Source organism: Polyodon spathula, chromosome 42, assembly GCF_017654505.1.
Source record: "Polyodon spathula isolate WHYD16114869_AA chromosome 42, ASM1765450v1, whole genome shotgun sequence".
Taxonomy (NCBI): domain Eukaryota; kingdom Metazoa; phylum Chordata; class Actinopteri; order Acipenseriformes; family Polyodontidae; genus Polyodon; species Polyodon spathula.
This window is the reverse complement of record NC_054575.1, coordinates 2,779,241-2,802,444: the sequence shown is the minus strand read 5'-3', so window position 1 is coordinate 2,802,444 and position 23,204 is coordinate 2,779,241. Positions and strand designations below refer to the sequence as shown.

The following is a 23,204-nucleotide window of genomic DNA, read 5'->3' as shown; positions in this document are numbered from 1 at the left end:
TGTGTGGTCCACCCGCACCAGGCCCAACAGTAGCAGTGAATCAAATGCATGCCTCTCAGTGAAGGTGCAGACCCACCTACTGATTCATATTGATAAGCTTTCCTTGTCCATTTTTAACAGCACGTATTTCTAGCAGTGTGAAGAGAGTCGTTTTAGGTTGGTGTGGTTTATGCTGAGAGATTTGTGTGTAGAGAGTTAGCGAGATTCGTATTGCTTTGCAGGTTGCGTGAGTAGTCTCCAGGCTTCATGAACAGGATATGCAGGTTTTTTGGGGGGGGGGGGGGGGGTTTAGACAAAAATTAGATTTTTGCCTCGGGATGGAATCTATTCCTTGCTACGCCCCGGTGTGTGTGTGCGTGTGTGTGTGTCGCTGTGTGCGTGTGTCGCTCTGTGTGCGTCACTGTGTCTGTGTGTTACTGTGTGTGTCGCCAGGGATGTGATCCAGTCCTGCTTTCACTAGGAGTTTAATAATCAGACTCCCGCTGCACAGCGGTGTGATCCAGTCCTGCTTTCACTAGGAGTTTAATAATCAGACTCCCGCTGCACAGCAGTGTGATCCAGTCCTGCTTTCACTAGGAGTTTAATAATCAGACTCCCGCTGCACAGCAGTGTGATCCAGTCCTGCTTTCACTAGGAGTTTAATAATCAGACTCCCGCTGCACAGCAGTGTGATCCAGTCCTGCTTTCACTGGGAGTTTAATAATCAGACTCCCGCTGCACAGCAGTGTGATCCAGTCCTGCTTTCACTAGGAGTTTAATAATCAGACTCCTGCTGCACGGCAGTGTGATCCAGTCCTGCTTTCACTGGGAGTTTAATAATAAGACACACCTGAGCTTGTTAGCTAGACACACTGGGGGCTGATCAAGCTGGTAGTTAAACCTGGACTGGATCACACTGCTGTGCAATAGGAGTCTGATTCCCATCCCTGTGTGTGGTGGTCTCTGTGTTGCTTTGCTGTCTCTCAACATCAGTGATAACAGTAATGTCTCAGCCTTTGCTGTGTCCTGCAGTAACTGTTTACCTCCTTCCCCCTCTCTCTCCTCTCCACCTCAGCGCTATCTCCGTGGAGCTGTACTATATTTTCGCCACGGTGTGGGGCCGGGAGCAGTACACTCTGTACGGGATCCTGCTCGTGGTGTTCGCTATCCTCCTCAGTGTGGGCGCCTGCATCTCTGTGGCGCTCACCTACTTCCAGCTGTCTGGAGAGGACCACAGCTGGTGGTGGCGGTCTGTCCTGACCACGGGATCCACGGGAGGGTTCATCTTCCTCTACTCCGTGTTCTACTACTGCCGGCGCTCCAACATGTCCGGGGCGGTGCAGAGTGTGGAGTTTTTCGGATACTCACTGCTCACTGGCTTCGTATTCGCCCTCATGCTGGGCACGGTGTCCTTCGCAGCTTCGCTGTCCTTCATTCGGTACATCTACAAGAACCTCAAGATGGATTAGAGAGGAGGAGGGAGGGGAGGGGAGGGGAGATACTTCTACAAGAACCTCAAGATGGATTAGAGAGAGGAGGAGAGGGAGAGGGAGGGGGAGTTACATCTACAAGAACCTCAAGATGGATTAGAGAGGGAGGGAGGGAGGGAGGGAGGGGAGGGAGGGGAGGGGACATCTACAAGAACCTCAAGATGGATTAGAGAGAGGAGGGAGGGGAGAGGGAGGGGGGAGATACTTCTACAAGAACCTCAAGATGGATTAGAGAGAGGGAGGAGAGGGAGAGGGAGGGGGAGTTACATCTACAAGAACCTCAAGATGGATTAGAGGAGGAGGGAGGGAGGGAGGGAGGGAGGAGAGGGAGGGGGAGATACTTCTACAAGAACCTCAAGATGGATTAGAGAGAGGAGGGAGGGGAGGGGAGGGGAGATACTTCTACAAGAACCTCAAGATGGATTAGAGAGAGGAGGAGAGGGAGAGGGAGGGGGAGATACATCTACAAGAACCTCAAGATGGATTAGAGAGAGGGAGGGGGAGAGAGGAGAGAGGGAGGAGGAGATACATCTACAAGAACCACAAGATGGATTAGAGAGAGGGAGAGGGGAGAGAGGAGGAGAGGGAGAGGGAGAGGGAGAGGGAGGGGGGAACATTACAAAACACCACTTGCGATTAGGGAGAGGGAGAAAATGAGTTTTACCCAAATCTGAGGAGATACACCCAGCCCTGAATATCCATCTACAAGAACTCAAAATGGGTTAGACAGGGAGAGGAGATACACCCAGCCCTCGTTACATCGCCCCTCGCTATACTGTGGATTCGGAGATATCTCACTCCTGGAGATGGCTCACCATTTTTACTGTAACTGCGTATAGCTGCAGATATACACTGGCACTTAGAATTACTGTTCGTTTTATTTCGTACTGCACATCACAAGCAACGACATACAAAACAACAATTAAAACACAAAAGCGTGATACGGTGCTGTTCTCTTACACACATGCACTGCATAATAACACAGAGCTAATTAAACACCTGCTGCCTGAAGCGGTTTTTATATTAGCCAGTGAGGTGTTCACGCGTGGCGCGGCGATGCTCGGATAAAAGCCGCAGGGAGCGGTGACGTCAGCTCCCTAGCAACAAGCCCCCTGTGCTGGGAATGGATTCTTTAAATGTTCGTGCATTTTGAGAAAGGAGAGGAAGACTCCTGAAATTAATTGGAGACTGAAGTTGACGAGGAGTGATTCCTCTTTTCTGTACGAATTAAAACAGCGTGTTGCTTTTTATAGGGAAAATGAAAAGGCAGGTTGCGTAGAGGAGTTATACTGGACCCGGCTGCCCCCGATAAAACGAGGGAGTGTTTGGACAGTATTTATTTGTTAGCCTGTTTGTTTTTGTATGGGTCTCTCGCTATATCGCAGTGGGTGGTGTACATCTACAAGAACGTCAAGATGGATAAGGGGGAGGAGAGGAGGGGAGAGCGAGATACATCTATGACAACCTCAAGATGGATGAGGGAGGAGAGGGAGGGGAGATTCATCTATAAGAACGTGGAGAGGGAAAGGGCTCTATAAAACCTCAAGATGGATTAGGGCAAGGGGAAGAGAGGGAGATATATCTAGAAGAACCCCAAGATGGATGAGGGCGGAGAAGGAGAGGAGTTGGAAGGAGGGGAGATCAATCTCTAAGAACCTGGAGAGGGATCTATAAATAAAATCTCAAGGTGGATTACAGAGAGGGGAAGAGGGGGGACTGAGGCAGTGGGTTATATCAATGTGATGGGATGGACAGAGAGGGAGGAGGAGAGAGGAATAGAACTGCAGCAAGCCATCAATGGTGTTCTGTTCCATTCCATCGTGTTCCATTCCATTCTACGCCTCTGGCCAAAAGGTTTGCATCACAAACCTAATTTTGCTTCCTGAAGTTGGAGTGAAACCAGCTGAATAGCGTTACCTCGAATTACGCATCAGTGCTAAGGATTCTAGGTGATGCTTATTGTTTGGCCACAGGTGAACTTGCATTTAAAACAATAAGTAAATATTTGGCATTCTGCTGGGTTAAAGAAATGTCTCCGTTTGCACAGGCCGTGGTCTTAGCCGTTCTGTCATTTAATTTCTACATGTTTGTAAACTCAATTCCGCGTGTGGTAGTTATACGTCTCTGTGTAGGCAACGGCAGTTCCATTAAAACTTGAGTCAGCTTCCATCGAAAATAGTGAAGTCATGCTTTTATGAAATTGTTCTGGCGCAGGAGAGCGCGTCAGTCTTACAGACCCCTGGATTCCAAAAATAAAACTCAAACGACCTCATACTATGCTGAATAAATCTAAATCTTTTGTCCTGCAGTTCTCTCTCTCCACACCAGGGGGTGCAGTTTCCCTTTTTTTTTTTTTTTTTTTTTTATGATTTGCTGGTGTTAAAATACTATAACTCTTTGAAACTATAATATGTGTGTGGGTTTTTGCACGTGTGAATTCTGTTTTATGTAAAATCTATTTTCATTTTTTTTTTTCAAGCTATATGCTGTAAAATAAAATTATGATCGGAAAATGTTCTGATAATTATTGATCTAAAGGGAAGGTGAAGGATTCTGTATAATATATATATATTCTAATATATATATATATATATATATATATATATATATATATATATATATATATATATATATATATATGTATAGGTCTGTTGTGTGTGTGTATGAAACAAAAATAATAAAGTTTTAAATAAAACTTTGCTGATTCACCTGCCATAGCACTGTCAATAGCACAGCATGGGACTGATTCACCTGCCATAGCACTGTCAATAGCACAGCATGGGGCTGATTCACCTGCTATAGCACTGTCAATAGCACAGCATGGGGCTGATTCACCTGCTATAGCACTGTCAATAGCACAGCATGGGACTGATTCACCTGCTATAGCACTGTCAATAGCACAGCATGGGACTGATTCACCTGCTATAGCACTGTCAATAGCACAGCATGGGACTGATTCACCTGCTATAGCACTGTCAATAGCACAGCATGGGACTGATTCACCTGCTATAGCACTGTCAATAGCACAGCATGGGGCTGATTCACCTGCTATAGCACTGTCAATAGCACAGCATGGGACTGATTCACCTGCTATAGCACTGTCAATAGCACAGCATGGGACTGATTCACCTGCTATAGCACTGTCAATAGCACAGCATGGGACTGATTCACCTGCTATAGCACTGTCAATAGCACAGCATGGGACTGATTCACCTGCTATAGCACTGTCAATAGCACAGCATGGGACTGATTCACCTGCCATAGCACTGTCAATAGCACAGCATGGGACTGATTCACCTGCCATAGCACTGTCAATAGCACAGCATGGGACTGATTCACCTGCTATAGCACTGTCAATAGCACAGCATGGGACTGATTCACCTGCCATAGCACTGTCAATAGCACAGCATGGGACTGATTCACCTGCCATAGCACTGTCAATAGCACAGCATGGGACTGATTCACCTGCCATAGCACTGTCAATAGCACAGCATGGGACTGATTCACCTGCCATAGCACTGTCAATAGCACAGCATGGGACTGATTCACCTGCCATAGCACTGTCAATAGCACAGCATGGGACTGATTCACCTGCCATAGCACTGTCAATAGCACAGCATGGGACTGATTCACCTGCTATAGCACTGTCAATAGCACAGCATGGGACTGATTCACCTGCTATAGCACTGTCAATAGCACAGCATGGGACTGATTCACCTGCCATAGCACTGTCAATAGCACAGCATGGGACTGATTCACCTGCCATAGCACTGTCAATAGCACAGCATGGGACTGATTCACCTGCCATAGCACTGTCAATAGCACAGCATGGGACTGATTCACCTGCTATAGCACTGTCAATAGCACAGCATGGGACTGATTCACCTGCTATAGCACTGTCAATAGCACAGCATGGGACTGATTCACCTGCCATAGCACTGTCAATAGCACAGCATGGGACTGATTCACCTGCTATAGCACTGTCAATAGCACAGCATGGGGCTGATTCACCTGCTATAGCACTGTCAATAGCACAGCATGGGACTGATTCACCTGCCATAGCACTGTCAATAGCACAGCATGGGACTGATTCACCTGCCATAGCACTGTCAATAGCACAGCATGGGACTGATTCACCTGCTATAGCACTGTCAATAGCACAGCATGGGACTGATTCACCTGCTATAGCACTGTCAATAGCACAGCATGGGACTGATTCACCTGCTATAGCACTGTCAATAGCACAGCATGGGACTGATTCACCTGCCATAGCACTGTCAATAGCACAGCATGGGACTGATTCACCTGCTATAGCACTGTCAATAGCACAGCATGGGACTGATTCACCTGCTATAGCACTGTCAATAGCACAGCATGGGACTGATTCACCTGCTATAGCACTGTCAATAGCACAGCATGGGACTGATTCACCTGCTATAGCACTGTCAATAGCACAGCATGGGACTGATTCACCTGCCATAGCACTGTCAATAGCACAGCATGGGGCTGATTCACCTGCTATAGCACTGTCAATAGCACAGCATGGGACTGATTCACCTGCTATAGCACTGTCAATAGCACAGCATGGGGCTGATTCACCTGCCATAGCACTGTCAATAGCACAGCATGGGACTGATTCACCTGCTATAGCACTGTCAATAGCACAGCATGGGACTGATTCACCTGCCATAGCACTGTCAATAGCACAGCATGGGACTGATTCACCTGCTATAGCACTGTCAATAGCACAGCATGGGACTGATTCACCTGCCATAGCACTGTCAATAGCACAGCATGGGACTGATTCACCTGCCATAGCACTGTCAATAGCACAGCATGGGACTGATTCACCTGCTATAGCACTGTCAATAGCACAGCATGGGACTGATTCACCTGCTATAGCACTGTCAATAGCACAGCATGGGACTGATTCACCTGCTATAGCACTGTCAATAGCACAGCATGGGACTGATTCACCTGCTATAGCACTGTCAATAGCACAGCATGGGACTGATTCACCTGCTATAGCACTGTCAATAGCACAGCATGGGACTGATTCACCTGCCATAGCACTGTCAATAGCACAGCATGGGGCTGATTCACCTGCTATAGCACTGTCAATAGCACAGCATGGGACTGATTCACCTGCTATAGCACTGTCAATAGCACAGCATGGGACTGATTCACCTGCTATAGCACTGTCAATAGCACAGCATGGGACTGATTCACCTGCTATAGCACTGTCAATAGCACAGCATGGGACTGATTCACCTGCTATAGCACTGTCAATAGCACAGCATGGGACTGATTCACCTGCTATAGCACTGTCAATAGCACAGCATGGGACTGATTCACCTGCTATAGCACTGTCAATAGCACAGCATGGGACTGATTCACCTGCCATAGCACTGTCAATAGCACAGCATGGGACTGATTCACCTGCTATAGCACTGTCAATAGCACAGCATGGGACTGATTCACCTGCTATAGCACTGTCAATAGCACAGCATGGGACTGATTCACCTGCTATAGCACTGTCAATAGCACAGCATGGGACTGATTCACCTGCTATAGCACTGTCAATAGCACAGCATGGGACTGATTCACCTGCTATAGCACTGTCAATAGCACAGCATGGGGCTGATTCACCTGCTATAGCACTGTCAATAGCACAGCATGGGACTGATTCACCTGCTATAGCACTGTCAATAGCACAGCATGGGACTGATTCACCTGCTATAGCACTGTCAATAGCACAGCATGGGACTGATTCACCTGCCATAGCACTGTCAATAGCACAGCATGGGACTGATTCACCTGCTATAGCACTGTCAATAGCACAGCATGGGACTGATTCACCTGCCATAGCACTGTCAATAGCACAGCATGGGACTGATTCACCTGCCATAGCACTGTCAATAGCACAGCATGGGACTGATTCACCTGCCATAGCACTGTCAATAGGAATATTAGACACAGTCATGAGAGGAGAGTAGATCCACAGAGATTCACCTGCCAGAGAGAGAGAAAGATGAGCGGAGAGAGAGAGAGAGAGAGAGGAGAGAGAGAGAGAGAGAGAGAGAGAGAGAGAGAGAGAGAGAGAGAGAGAGAGAGTGAGAGAGGCGGTTTGTAAAGAAATTATATAAAGCACGTCTTGAGTAATCGGGAATAGTTGATCAATCGAGCCAGCTCTGTTGCGACAACTTCACGGGACCTCAAGATTAGAATTCTACAAGAGCGAAGAGCAACGGGCCCTAGCAACGAGCAGAGAAGCATTCTCACTGCCGTGGAAAAAACTTTTGGGTAACTTTCTTCTGAAAGCGTGTCTCTGAAGCAAGTCGCATCTAATTCAATTTCACGCCGCACTGTCTGCATAGCAAGGAGATAATGTGGGCTGTGACAAAAAGGATTTGAAACAGCGCTAGACTTTCATATAGTATCATCATCATCATAATAATAATAATAATAATAATAATAAATAATAATAATAATGTGATTGTGGTCCACTATAGCGTCCGTTATATAAAGGCGCTATATAATAAAATACAGATTATTATTATTATTAATAATAATAATAATAATAATAATAATAATAATAAAATAATAATAAATACAAAAAAATAATCATGTTTTTTTTTATTATTTTTTTTATCTCTTGCAGAATTTAAGCTACTTCGAGTTTCAGATCAAAAGAAGATTATTTCCTTTAATTATCTATCTGTCGATATCTATATATATAGACTCTATATATTCGCGATATATATAATATATATCTATATATATATATAGAATATTATATATATCATATTTTTTTCGTATTATCGTTTGAATCATTCAGAGGGAAACGCAACAGCAGATTTACAAGCTGCTGAATCTGGGCGAACTAACTATGATTAAAGTTCTTGTTTTCATGCATATGTATTATTCTGCCAGCAGATAAAGTCATCTAATAGTTTCGGTTTTAATTGCCGTTTGCATATTCGGATAGTTATTTTCATTTCTTTATTTCAGAAGATATCATACAAATGTAAACGGATTTGAAGAAAAAAATATATTGTTGCATGTGTTAAAATGTCGTTAAAAAAATTTTTTAAAAATATAATAAATAAAAAAATAATTTGGTGACATTTTATACTTTTTTTTAAATAATATATATTTTTATAATTATTATTATTATTTTTTAACATTGAAACCACGGTCAAAATATACATGTTTATAATTTTTTAATATTTGTAATTTTATTTGCACTGAAGCTCAACCACGCGCGCGTACCGTTTTGTTTGTAAAAATTGTTTGTAAAACAACACAGATACAAAAACACACACAAACATTGGTACACACACACACATAACACACATTGAGAGTCACAGAGACACAAACACAGTTACACAAACACACACAAACATTGAGAGACACACACACAGTTACACAAACACACACAAACATTGAGAGACACACACACAGATACACAAACACACACAAACATTGAGAGACACACACACAGATACACAAACACACACAAACATTGAGAGACACAAACACAGTTACACAAACACACACAAACATTGAGAGACACAAACACAGTTACACAAACACACACAAACATTGAGAGACACAAACACAGTTACACAAACACACACAAACATTGAGAGACACAAACACAGTTACACAAACACACACAAACATTGAGAGACACACACACAGATACACAAACACACACAAACATTGAGAGACACAAACACAGTTACACAAACACACACAAACATTGAGAGACACAAACACAGTTACACAAACACACACAAACATTGAGAGACACAAACACAGTTACACAAACACACACAAACATTGAGAGACACAAACACAGTTACACAAACACACACAAACATTGAGAGACACACACACAGATACACAAACACACACTGAACCACACACACACAGATACACACAAACGCGTTAAAAATGTCACACTTTGACGGGTGCGGCGGATCGTACTTCGACCGCCGTGGCTCAAACAGCGGTGCCGGAGGAGAGGGCTCTTACCCCGCCGCAATGAGGGGCTCGCCGGACCAAACCGAGTTCTCTGCCGACCTGAGCGCTTACATGGACCCGACACACCCCCCGCTACACGGCCACCCGCCCACCCGTATCACCGACGAGCTCCTCGACTACCCTGCAAAGCACACCTTTCACTACCGACCGGTCCCGCAAACTCACACCCAGCAGCAGCTGCTCGGGCACGGCTACCCGGGGGGGGGTCTGCAGGGTCTGCTGCCCCGGGTGGGGGTGATAGTGAAGGAAGAGGGGAGAGGCGGGGGCTCTCTTGTTGCCCCCCACCGCGGGCAGCCCGGAGGGTACGAGCTTCAACACAGCCTGCCCTACCAGCTCTCCCACTCCCACAGCACGCAGGAGGCGGCGGGTCTCAGCATCACCACGGCGCCCCCCAGTGTCGACTCGCAGCTCCGACCGGTCAGGGTGAGTCCAAGCATAGGGAAGCATTGTATAGCACAGAGAGGTCTGGTAAAGCATAGGGAAGCATTGTAAAGCACAGAGAGGTCTGGTAAAGCATAGGGAAGCATTGTAAAGCACAGAGAGGTCTGGTAAAGCATAGGGAAGCATTGTAAAGCACAGAGAGGTCTGGTAAAGCACAGGGAAGCATTGTAAAGCACAGAGAGGTCTGGTAAAGTATAGGGAAGCATTGTAAAGCACAGAGAGGTCTGGTAAAGCATAGGGAAGCATTGTAAAGCACAGAGAGGTCTGGTAAAGCATAGGGAAGCATTGTAAAGCACAGAGAGGTCTGGTAAAGCATAGGGAAGCATTGTAAAGCACAGAGAGGTCTGGTAAAGCATAGGGAAGCATTGTAAAGCACAGAGAGGTCTGGTAAAGGGAAGCAGAAAGCACAGAGAGGTCTGGTAAAGCATAGGGAAGCATTGTAAAGCACAGAGAGGTCTGGTAAAGCATAGGGAAGCATTGTAAAGCACAGAGAGGTCTGGTAAAGCATAGGGAAGCATTGTAAAGCACAGAGAGGTCTGGTAAAGCACAGGGAAGCATTGTAAAGCACAGAGAGGTCTGGTAAAGCATAGGGAAGCATTGTAAAGCACAGAGAGGTCTGGTAAAGCACAGAGAGGTCTAGTAAAGGGGAAGCATTGTAAAGCACAGAGAGGTCTGGTAAAGCATAGGGAAGCATTGGTAAAGCACAGAGAGGTCTGGTAAAGCATAGGGAAGCATTGTAAAGCACAGAGAGGTCTGGTAAAGCATAAAGGAAGCATTGTAAAGCACAGAGAGGTCTGGTAAAGCATAGGGAAGCATTGTAAAGCACAGAGAGGTCTGGTAAAGCATAGGGAAGCATTGTAAAGCACAGAGAGGTCTGGTAAAGCATAGGGAAGCATTGTAAAGCACAGAGAGGTCTGGTAAAGCATAGGGAAGCATTGTAAAGCACAGAGAGGTCTGGTAAAGCATAGGGAAGCATTGTAAAGCACAGAGAGGTCTGGTAAAGCATAGGGAAGCATTGTAAAGCACAGAGAGGTCTGGTAAAGCATAGGGAAGCATTGTAAAGCACAGAGAGGTCTGGTAAAGCATAGGGAAGCATTGTAAAGCACAGAGAGGTCTGGTAAAGCATAGGGAAGCATTGTAAAGCACAGAGAGGTCTGGTAAAGCATAGGGAAGCATTGTAAAGCACAGAGAGGTCTGGTAAAGCATAGGGAAGCATTGTAAAGCACAGAGAGGTCTGGTAAAGCACAGAGAGGTCTGGTAAAGCATAGGGAAGCATTGTAAAGCACAGAGAGGTCTGGTAAAGCATAGGGAAGCATTGTAAAGCACAGAGAGGTCTGGTAAAGCATAGGGAAGCATTGTAAAGCACAGAGAGGTCTGGGAAAGCACATAGGGTCTGGTAAGCATAGGGAAGCATTGTAAAGCACAGAGAGGTCTGGTAAAGCATAGGGAAGCATTGTAAAGCACAGAGAGGTCTGGTAAAGCATAGGGAAGCATTGTAAAGCACAGAGAGGTCTGGTAAAGCATAGGGAAGCATTGTAAAGCACAGAGAGGTCTGGTAAAGCATAGGGAAGCATTGTAAAGCACAGAGAGGTCTGGTAAAGCATAGGGAAGCATTGTAAAGCACAGAGAGGTCTGGTAAAGCATAGGGAAGCATTGTAAAGCACAGAGAGGTCTGGTAAAGCATAGGGAAGCATTGTAAAGCACAGAGAGGTAAAGGTAAAGCAGAGGTATGGTAAAGCATTGTAAGCATTGTAAAGCACAGAGAGGTCTGGTAAAGCACAGGGAAGCATTGTAAAGCACAGAGAGGTCTGGTAAAGCATAGGGAAGCATTGTAAAGCACAGAGAGGTCTGGTAAAGCATAGGGAAGCATTGTAAAGCACAGAGAGGTCTGGTAAAGCATAGGGAAGTTTTGTAAAGCACAGAGAGGTCTGGTAAAGCATAGGGAAGCATTGTAAAGCACAGAGAGGTCTGGTAAAGCATAGGGAAGCATTGTAAAGCACAGAGAGGTCTGGTAAAGCATAGGGAAGCATTGTAAAGCACAGAGAGGTCTGGTAAAGCATAGGGAAGCATTGTAAAGCACAGAGAGGTCTGGTAAAGCATAGGGAAGCATTGTAAAGCACAGAGAGGTCTGGTAAAGCATAGGGAAGCATTGTAAAGCACAGAGAGGTCTGGTAAAGCATAGGGAAGCATTGTAAAGCACAGAGAGGTCTGGTAAAGCATAGGGAAGCATTGTAAAGCACAGAGAGGTCTGGTAAAGCATAGGGAAGCATTGTAAAGCACAGAGAGGTCTGGTAAAGCACAGGGAAGCATTGTAAAGCACAGAGAGGTCTGGTAAAGCACAGGGAAGCATTGTAAAGCACAGAGAGGTCTGGTAAAGCACAGGGAAGCATTGTAAAGCACAGAGAGGTCTGGTAAAGCACAGGGAAGCATTGTAAAGCACAGAGAGGTCTGGTAAAGCACAGGGAAGCATTGTAAAGCACAGAGAGGTCTGGTAAAGCATAGGGAAGCATTGTAAAGCACAGAGAGGTCTGGTAAAGCATAGGGAAGCATTGTAAAGCACAGAGAGGTCTGGTAAAGCATAGGGAAGCATTGTAAAGCACAGAGAGGTCTGGTAAAGCATAGGGAAGCATTGTAAAGCACAGAGAGGTCTGGTAAAGCATAGGGAAGCATTGTAAAGCACAGAGAGGTCTGGTAAAGCACAGGGAAGCATTGTAAAGCACAGAGAGGTCTGGTAAAGCACAGGGAAGCATTGTAAAGCACAGAGAGGTCTGGTAAAGCACAGGGAAGCATTGTAAAGCACAGAGAGGTCTGGTAAAGCACAGGGAAGCATTGTAAAGCACAGAGAGGTCTGGTAAAGCATAGGGAAGCATTGTAAAGCACAGAGAGGTCTGGTAAAGCATAGGGAAGCATTGTAAAGCACAGAGAGGTCTGGTAAAGCATAGGGAAGCATTGTAAAGCACAGAGAGGTCTGGTAAAGCACAGGGAAGCATTGTAAAGCACAGAGAGGTCTGGTAAAGCATAGGGAAGCATTGTAAAGCACAGAGAGGTCTGGTAAAGCATAGGGAAGCATTGTAAAGCACAGAGAGGTCTGGTAAAGCACAGGGAAACTCTTCTAAGGGGAGAATCACTGGGGAGGTACTTTTTTTTTTTCATTTTCCCCAACCTCACCCCCTCCTAATCCCTTCCCAGGCTTCCTCGATGAAAGACGGAGCCGTCAGCCCCCTTTACCCCTTCCCACATCCTTCCCTCCCCGGCCCCTCCTCCCTGAAGCTCAAGAAGGCCATGAAGAAGGATTCTCTGGAGTACCGCCTGAGACGCGAGCGGAACAATATTGCTGTGCGCAAGAGCCGAGACAAAGCCAAACGCAGGAACCTGGAGACCCACAAGAGGGCGCTAGACTTCATGGCAGAGAACCAGCAACTACGGGAGAGGGTGAGCAGGCTGAGCCAGGAACTGGACACGCTGCGCAACATCTTCCGAGAGCTCCCCCCGGAGGCCAGGCAAGGCACTGCGACTGCCACGGTGTCAGGGGATTTATTGAGGAGTTGAAGGGAGAGCGGACCGGAGGGGAGTTTCTAGCTGAGGGAACTGTGCTTCTATGTGCTGGCCGAGCGCGGTACTGCAACTGTGGAATGGAGATTGACTGAGGACACCTGGTGTTGAAACTGCGCTACTGCAATTTTGGAAGGGAGATTGACTGACACCTGGTGGTGAAACTGCGCTACTGCTACCTACCCTGGGGGGCAGGTATTACTATCAATGTTGGGACAAAATTTGAGAAAATGTCCCCACAAAGACAGTAACTCCTGAAAAACAACGACTTTGTTGGGACGTCCCCACTTTGTAAAACACCTAATTCACCCCACCCCCCCCCCCCCCCCCCAGTCTCTGTAAGTCGCTTTGGATAAAAGCGTCTGCTGATTGACTAATATGACAACTCCCAATTCTCTGAAAGCGTCACCTGCAGGTCAGACTGGGTTACTACAAACAATGAAAAGACTCACACTCACACACACACTCACCACACACACACACACACACATTCCTGGAGTTTAAACAGGGTTACTGCAACTGTCACTGCTATTTAGAACATCATTGATGAAGCTCTTTCCACGCTGCAATGATAAACTGCGCTTTGATTCTGTTCTTAATTAAAAAAAAAAGCTTCTGAAAGAAACAGTCTGTTTTTTTTATTTCCTGTACATGCCTGTCTGTCTGTCTGTGTGTCTGATTGCCTGTCTGTCTGTCTGTCTGTCTGTCCGGTTGCAGAGGGACAGACTGGACAGGCAGGAAGAGACAGTCAGAGTCTGTCTGTCCTCTCTGTCCCTCTGTCTAAGGGGAACTGTTACATGTCATAATATATTATTATTATTATTTATTATTATTATTATTATTATTATTAATTTCTTTATTAGCAGTCACCCTTACCCAGGGCGATTTAAGGTTGTATATAAAATAAATATTACAGTACAATTAAGAGCAAGATACCAAATACAATGCAATTATAATACAGTCTAGTCTGATGATCTCAAACTGCAGTTCCAATGTAATTATAATACAGTCTAGTCCCTATGCTTTACCAGACCTCTCTGTGCTTTACAATGCTTCCCTGTGCTTTACCAGACCTCTCTGTGCTTTACAATGCTTCCCTGTGCTTTACCAGACCTCCCTGTGCTTTACAATGCTTCCCTGTGCTTTACCATACCTCTCTGTTTTTTACAATGCTTCCCTGTGCTTTACCAGACCTCTCTGTGCTTTACAATGCTTCCCTGTGCTTTACCAGACCTCTCTGTGCTTTACAATGCTTCCCTATGCTTTACCAGACCTCTCTGTGCTTTACAATGCTTCCCTGTGCTTTACCAGACCTCTCTGTGCTTTACAATGCTTCCCTATGCTTTACCAGACCTCTCTGTGCTTTACAATGCTTCCCTGTGCTTTACCAGACCTCTCTGTGCTTTACAATGCTTCCCTATGCTTTACCAGACCTCTCTGTGCTTTACAATGCTTCCCTATGCTTTACCATACCTCTCTGTGCTTTACAATGCTTCCCTATGCTTTACCAGACCTCTCTGTGCTTTACAATGCTTCCCTGTGCTTTACCAGACCTCTCTGTGCTTTACAATGCTTCCCTGTGCTTTACCAGACCTCTCTGTGCTTTACAATGCTTCCCTGTGCTTTACCAGACCTCTCTGTGCTTTACAATGCTTCCCTATGCTTTAGCAGACCTCTCTGTGCTTTACAATGCTTCCCTATGCTTTAGCAGTGTAATAAGGGCAGTGTGTGTGAGCCTGTCTGGCAGTGTGAGGTACAGACTGTGTTATTGCACTGAGAGGCTGTGCTGTGTAATACTGTTCTATGGGGATGCAGGACTCTAATCATTTTAGGAACCTGGCATCGTTGTGAACTGGGATTGAGCTGAACTGGGACTGAGCTGAACTTGGACTGCCTTCCGAGACAAGGGATTGCTGGGATATTATGGAATTAGCTCCTAGTGGAATTCCCAAAGAGGGTTAAACTCACTGACTACAAAACACACACTGACATACACACACACACACACTGAGACACACACACACACACACACACACACTGACACACACACACAAAAACACACACACACAACACACACACAAAAACACACACACGAGTGTTTTGGTTGTGACTACTGATGTGTGGTGTGGTGGTGTGACTTGTGTTGTGTTGGGGGTGACCACCTGTACCACATAACACACACACACAGCAATGTGTCATGAGTACACAAACGCACACACAAGACAATACAAGCAATGTTGTTATCACCTAGAGTATCGTTATACACCGAGTGTCAGGGGCATCTATCGTAGCTGAAAAAGAGTTCTGGGGCGTAAAAAAATAAAAAAAATAAAAATGAATTCTGTTAACAATTTCGTTACAACAATAGTGAGAAGCAAGAAGTGGCTCACTTCCCCCGAGATAGCATCGGCTTTCTCAAGAACCCAGCAGCTTCTCCTTTACGAAGAAAAGAGAAGACAGAATCCACGTGGGACAGGGGCACAATGCTATGTCTAAAGCATCAAATTAAAATGAAGTTTAGTTCAATTTACTCATTAGAACCCCCTCTCTCACCCCCCCCACCCCCCCACCCCTTTCATTGCGTGTCAACTGCCTGGGATTGTTAATCTAATGTCCAGTTCCCACCCACAGAAAGGGGAAACTTGAAATACAGTTAAAAAAATATAATGTCCCACTTAGGTCAAAAGCACAGAGAGGTCTGGTAAAGCATAGGGAAGCATTGTAAAGCACAGAGAGGTCTGGTAAAGCACATAGAAGCATTGTAAAGCACAGAGAGGTCTGGTAAAGCATAGGGAAGCATTGTAAAGCACAGAGAGGTCTGGTAAAGCATAGGGAAGCATTGTAAAGCACAGGGAGGTCTGGTAAAGCACAGGGAAGCATTGTAAAGCACAGAGAGGTCTGGTAAAGCACAGGGAAGCATTGTAAAGCACAGAGAGGTCTGGTAAAGCATAGGGAAGCATTGTAAAGCACAGAGAGGTCTGGTAAAGCATAGGGAAGCATTGTAAAGCACAGAGAGGTCTGGTAAAGCACGCAGGGAAGCATTGTAAAGCACAGAGAGGTCTGGTAAAGCATAGGGAAGCATTGTAAAGCACAGAGAGGTCTGGTAAAGCATAGGGAAGCATTGTAAAGCACAGAGAGGTCTGGTAAAGCACAGGGAAGCATTGTAAAGCACAGAGAGGTCTGGTAAAGCACAGGGAAGCATTGTAAAGCACAGAGAGGTCTGGTAAAGAATAGGGAAGCATTGTAAAGCACAGAGAGGTCTGGTAAAGCACAGGGAAGCATTGTAAAGCACAGAGAGGTCTGGTAAAGCATAGGGAAGCATTGTAAAGCACAGAGAGGTCTGGTAAAGCATAGAGAAGCATTGTAAAGCACAGAGAGGTCTGGTAAAGCATAGGGAATCATTGTAAAGCACAGAGAGGTCTGGTAAAGCATAGGGAAGCATTGTAAAGCACAGAGAGGTCTGGTAAAGCATAGGGAAGCATTGTAAAGCACAGGGAAGGTCTGGTAAAGCACAGGGAAGCATTGTAAAGCACAGAGAGGTCTGGTAAAGCATAGGGAAGCATTGTAAAGCACAGAGAGGTCTGGTAAAGCATAGGGAAGCATTGTAAAGCACAGAGAGGTCTGGTAAAGCACAGGGAAGCATTGTAAAGCACAGAGAGGTCTGGTAAAGCATAGGGAAGCATTGTAAAGCACAGGGAGGTCTGGTAAAGCACAGGGAAGCATTGTAAAGCACAGAGAGGTCTGGTAAAGCATAGGGAATCATTGTAAAGCACAGAGAGGTCTGGTAAAGCATAGGGAAGCATTGTAAAGCACAGAGAGGTCTGGTAAAGCATAGGGAAGCATTGTAAAGCACAGAGAGGTCTGGTAAAGCACAGGGAAGCATTGTAAAGCACAGAGAGGTCTGGTAAAGCATAGGGAGGCATTGTAAAGCACAGAGAGGTCTGGTAAAGCATAGGGAAGCATTGTAAAGCACAGAGAGGTCTGGTAAAGCACAGGGAAGCATTGTAAAGCACAGATAGGTCTGGTAAAGCATAGGGAAGCATTGTACAGCACAAGGAGGTCTGGTAAAGCAAGGGGAGCATTGTAAAGCACAGAGAGGTCTGGGAAAGCATATTAAAAAGCAGACCATGGTAAACTAACCCTTATAAAAGTTCCCTACAGTAAAGGGATGATAAGGAATGCAGAAATGCCTGTGGTAAGCTACTGTAAGGGCCGGTGCGTGTGTTTTATCAGTCATGCAATGCAACTCAGTGGTGAAGGAAGTGCAGTGCAATGAAGATCCAAAATTGAGAAACAATATATTTCACAAACCACTTCTCTGTGATCTCCATTACCCAAGACAGAGGGACGAGAGAGAGAGAGAGAGATAGAGAGGAGAGGAGAGAGAGAGAGAGTGAGAGAGAGAGAGAGAGAGAGAGAGAGAAGAGAGAGACCCTCAGAGCAAACAACGATCTAGAGGGGCATTGCAACGTATTACGAGAGGGGCAATGTATGACACTACCAGGGTGTTGCATGGTCGAGGAGTAAGGGGAATGGGACCAGGGGTGCTGGAGGGTGAGGCTGGTAGAATGGGACCACAGTGTGCTCACTATACCCTCAATGATCTTCAGTGGCAATGCAGGCAGACAGTGGCACTGCAATGGCTCTGTATTACACTACAATGGTAGCACAAGTATAGGGCAGCTGCAATGGGGTGAGGCTGGTAGAATGGGACCACAGTGTGCTCACTACACCCTCCAGTCTAGCTGCTATAGACAGCAATCAAACACTGTGCTCCAGTCTAGCTGCTATAGACAATCAAACACTGTGCTCCAGTCTAGCTGCTATAGTCAATCAAACACTGTGCTCCAGTCTAGCTGCTATAGTCAATCAAACACTGTGCTCCAGTCTAGCTGCTATAGTCAATCAAACACTGTGCTCCAGTCTAGCTGCTATAGTCAATCAAACACTGTGCTCCAGTCTAGCTGCTATAGTCAAATCAAACACTGTGCTCCAGTCTAGCTGCTATAGTCAATCAAACACTGTGCTCCAGTCTAGCTGCTATAGTCAATCAAACACTGTGCTCCAGTCTAGCTGCTATAGTCAAACAATCAAACACTGTGCTCCAGTCTAGCTGCTATAGTCAATCAAACACTGTGCTCCAGTCTAGCTGCTATAGTCAATCAAACACTGTGCTCCAGTCTAGCTGCTATAGTCAGCAATCAAACACTGTGCTCCAGTCTAGCTGCTATAGTCAATCAAACACTGTGCTCCAGTCTAGCTGCTATAGTCAATCAAACACTGTGCTCCAGTCTAGCTGCTATAGTCAATCAAACACTGTGCTCCAGTCTAGCTGCTATAGTCAAATCAAACACTGTGCTCCAGTCTAGCTGCTATAGTCAATCAAACACTGTGCTCCAGTCTAGCTGCTATAGTCAATCAAACACTGTGCTCCAGTCTAGCTGCTATAGTCAGCAATCAAACACTGTGCTCCAGTCTAGCTGCTATAGTCAATCAAACACTGTGCTCCAGTCTAGCTGCTATAGTCAATCAAACACTGTGCTCCAGTCTAGCTGCTATAGTCAATCAAACACTGTGCTCCAGTCTAGCTGCTATAGTCAATCAAACACTGTGCTCCAGTCTAGCTGCTATAGTCAATCAAACACTGTGCTCCAGTCTAGCTGCTATAGTCAATCAAACACTGTGCTCCAGTCTAGCTGCTATAGTCAATCAAACACTGTGCTCCAGTCTAGCTGCTATAGTCAATCAAACACTGTGCTCCAGTCTAGCTGCTATAGTCAGCAATCAAACACTGTGCTCCAGTCTAGCTGCTATAGTCAAATCAAACACTGTGCTCCAGTCTAGCTGCTATAGTCAATCAAACACTGTGCTCCAGTCTAGCTGCTATAGTCAATCAAACACTGTGCTCCAGTCTAGCTGCTATAGTCAATCAAACACTGTGCTCCAGTCTAGCTGCTATAGTCAATCAAACACTGTGCTCCAGTCTAGCTGCTATAGACAATCAAACACTGTGCTCCAGTCTAGCTGCTATAGTCAATCAAACACTGTGCTCCAGTCTAGCTGCTATAGTCAATCAAACACTGTGCTCCAGTCTAGCTGCTATAGTCAATCAAACACTGTGCTCCAGTCTAGCTGCTATAGTCAATCAAACACTGTGCTCCAGTCTAGCTGCTATAGTCAATCAAACACTGTGCTCCAGTCTAGCTGCTATAGTCAATCAAACACTGTGCTCCAGTCTAGCTGCTATAGTCAATCAAACACTGTGCTCCAGTCTAGCTGCTATAGTCAATCAAACACTGTGCTCCAGTCTAGCTGCTATAGTCAATCAAACACTGTGCTCCAGTCTAGCTGCTATAGTCAATCAAACACTGTGCTCCAGTCTAGCTGCTATAGTCAATCAAACACTGTGCTCCAGTCTAGCTGCTATAGTCAATCAAACACTGTGCTCCAGTCTAGCTGCTATAGTCAATCAAACACTGTGCTCCAGTCTAGCTGCTATAGTCAATCAAACACTGTGCTCCAGTCTAGCTGCTATAGTCAATCAAACACTGTGCTCCAGTCTAGCTGCTATAGTCAATCAAACACTGTGCTCCAGTCTAGCTGCTATAGTCAATCAAACACTGTGCTCCAGTCTAGCTGCTATAGTCAATCAAACACTGTGCTCCAGTCTAGCTGCTATAGTCAAATCAAACACTGTGCTCCAGTCTAGCTGCTATAGTCAATCAAACACTGTGCTCCAGTCTAGCTGCTATAGTCAGCAATCAAACACTGTGCTCCAGTCTAGCTGCTATAGTCAATCAAACACTGTGCTCCAGTCTAGCTGCTATAGTCAATCAAACACTGTGCTCCAGTCTAGCTGCTATAGTCAATCAAACACTGTGCTCCAGTCTAGCTGCTATAGTCAATCAAACACTGTGCTCCAGTCTAGCTGCTATAGTCAAATCAAACACTGTGCTCCAGTCTAGCTGCTATAGTCAATCAAACACTGTGCTCCAGTCTAGCTGCTATAGTCAATCAAACACTGTGCTCCAGTCTAGCTGCTATAGTCAGCAATCAAACACTGTGCTCCAGTCTAGCTGCTATAGTCAATCAAACACTGTGCTCCAGTCTAGCTGCTATAGTCAATCAAACACTGTGCTCCAGTCTAGCTGCTATAGTCAATCAAACACTGTGCTCCAGTCTAGCTGCTATAGTCAATCAAACACTGTGCTCCAGTCTAGCTGCTATAGTCAGCAATCAAACACTGTGCTCCAGTCTAGCTGCTATAGTCAATCAAACACTGTGCTCCAGTCTAGCTGCTATAGACAATCAAACACTGTGCTCCAGTCTAGCTGCTATAGACAATCAAACACTGTGCTCCAGTCTAGCTGCTATAGTCAATCAAACACTGTGCTCCAGTCTAGCTGCTATAGTCAATCAAACACTGTGCTCCAGTCTAGCTGCTATAGTCAATCAAACACTGTGCTCCAGTCTAGCTGCTATAGTCAATCAAACACTGTGCTCCAGTCTAGCTGCTATAGTCAGTCAAACACTGTGCTCCAGTCTAGCTGCTATAGTCAGCGATCAAACACTGTGCTCCAGTCTAGCTGCTATAGTCAGCAATCCCAAACGCTCACTAGCTTTACCAGTCAATTTATTTTGTCCTTGCACTCAATGTTGTAGAGACTCTGCAACCTTGGCGATCTACTGCCATCTGGCGGTAAGAAAGGGGAACTGCATCCTCTCAGGTACAACAGAGCCTTGGGTCAATAAAAAAATAATCTAGAAATTTAACAGTTCAATGTTCACTTAAATTATTATTTTTTTTTAATTTATCTCTGCCACGCCTCAAAAATATGATCAATTCTAGGTTGCCCCTCTCAAATAAACAGTTTTTTTTTTTTTTTTTTTTTGCTGTGAATTTGACCTCCTCACATGGCACCACTGTCACGGATAATGTCCGGGACTCCAGGACTCTCTGCGGTTGGCTTGGGAACAAGACAGAAAGCAGCAACGCCACTGCCTTCCCCTTTAAGAGGCTTGGGTGACGGTCAGCCGTTAATACTGTTTGCTTTTTTTTTTTAATTTCAAACGCAGGTGACGTTAGCACATAATCTTGTCCTAAAATGTTTGCCTAAACTGTGTATTAATCCGTTCCGTTCCACCGCCTTGCGAGCGCTCAGCTTGTGGGTGTCCGCGTCCTGCAGCGATACCCCGGGAGAGCCTGCGCCCTGCAGCGATACCCTTTCCTCAGCGGCTCCGCTGTGTTTTCTTTTCTGTCGGCGACAAAAACGCTGTCCTTTATCGAAAGGCTTTTTTCTACGGAGGCCGAGTTATTGCGGGGAAGGAACCGAACAGAAAGAAGAGAGAAAAACAATAACTAAATATATACATACGAGTTAACTATTTCTCTGCTTAAATATTATATAGTTAAATTAAATTAAAAAAAAAAAAAAAAAAAAAAACGAATTCGGTCTGCGTTTTTTTATTTTTATTTTTTTTTTTTTTTTTATTTTATTTTATTTTTAAGTTTAAATATTGACGTATTGTTGTTTTTTTTTTTTTTTTGTTTGTCTAACAATTCAAATTTATAACTGCATACAAACAACCCCTGTCGGTTACTCTTTCAAAAAACAGGGGGGGGGGAAACCAACTGTCGCGTGACAGCACAATGAACATTTATTAAGCATGTTGACCAACCGCAAACGTAAAAAGTGCCATTCATTTATTATTATTATTATTATTCTTCTTCTTCTTCTTCTTCTCTTCTTTTTTTGTTTTACATACGTTACACAAAATAAAATTAATAAGTAAATAACAATCATAATAATATAATATATATATATATCTATATATATATATATATATATATATATATAGATATAATATATATATATACATATAGGAGAAACACATAAAAACATTCCGATATAAACGATTTTGTGCCAAGCATAAGGGGACAGCATCACAGGCAACGATCCACAACGATTCGCAACACGCTTTACAGGTTGTTTGGAAGGTGCGTTGGTCTAGTGAGCAAACTCTATTGATATTATCTAGTATTATGTATTATTTATTTGATAGCTATTATTTTACATACAGCACACTACTTGCATTCAATAGAGCAAATATAAATACACAATTCTGTTTGAATTCAGTTGCTCTAGTTACAAATCCCCTCACTGTTCTCTGGTCTAGCTGCTGCTTTTACTCTAGAAATGAGACTTACAAAAATGAATGCAATTAAATATCTGAATTATTTTTACAGCAGCACACCTGGAATTTCGCAGAGGAAACCGAGAGAGAGAGAGAGAGAGAGACGAGAGAAAGAGAGAATTTCTATGTGTTTCCTTCCTTTCTCACTACGCTTTCACTCTCTTCTCCCCTACTTTCTTCCTTTCGTCTCCGGACCCACAGACGACTAACTGTGGTGGATTGACCTCTTTCTCCGGAAGAGACAGACAGACAGACAGACAGACAGACAGCCGTGCGTGTGATGGAGAGAGGGGACACACACAAACACACACACACACACACGCACAGACACACAGAGACAGACGCAGAATAGACAGTCAGTCAGTCAGGCAGACAGGCAGAGAGAGAGAATCACATAGACACACGGACAGACAGATAGACACACACACACACACATCAGACAGACACACAGACAGAGAGAGACAGACAGGCACAGAGTCGACAGTCAGACAGACAGAC

General features: G+C 44.9%; 2 protein-coding genes across 2 annotated transcripts in view; both read left to right on the top strand.

The window, feature by feature from the left end:
* The window catches only part of tm9sf1 (transmembrane 9 superfamily member 1), a 5,375-nt gene extending 3,831 nt beyond the window's left edge, over positions 1–1,544 (top strand). Inside the window, exon 7 of the mRNA XM_041236698.1 lies at positions 1,055–1,544. Within this exon, the coding sequence (XP_041092632.1) occupies positions 1,055–1,448 (394 nt within the window). The 3' untranslated portion in view covers positions 1,449–1,544. The remainder of the gene's footprint in view (positions 1–1,054) is intronic.
* A 7,810-nt stretch (positions 1,545–9,354) lies between these two features.
* LOC121305164 (CCAAT/enhancer-binding protein epsilon-like) lies at positions 9,355–13,764 on the top strand. Its single transcript, XM_041236708.1, has 2 exons — positions 9,355–9,941; positions 13,149–13,764. The coding sequence occupies exons 1-2, from the start codon at positions 9,429–9,431 to the stop codon at positions 13,506–13,508; spliced, it is 873 nt and encodes a 290-aa protein (XP_041092642.1). The 5' UTR covers positions 9,355–9,428; the 3' UTR covers positions 13,509–13,764.
* Positions 13,765–23,204: the final 9,440 nt, after the last annotated feature.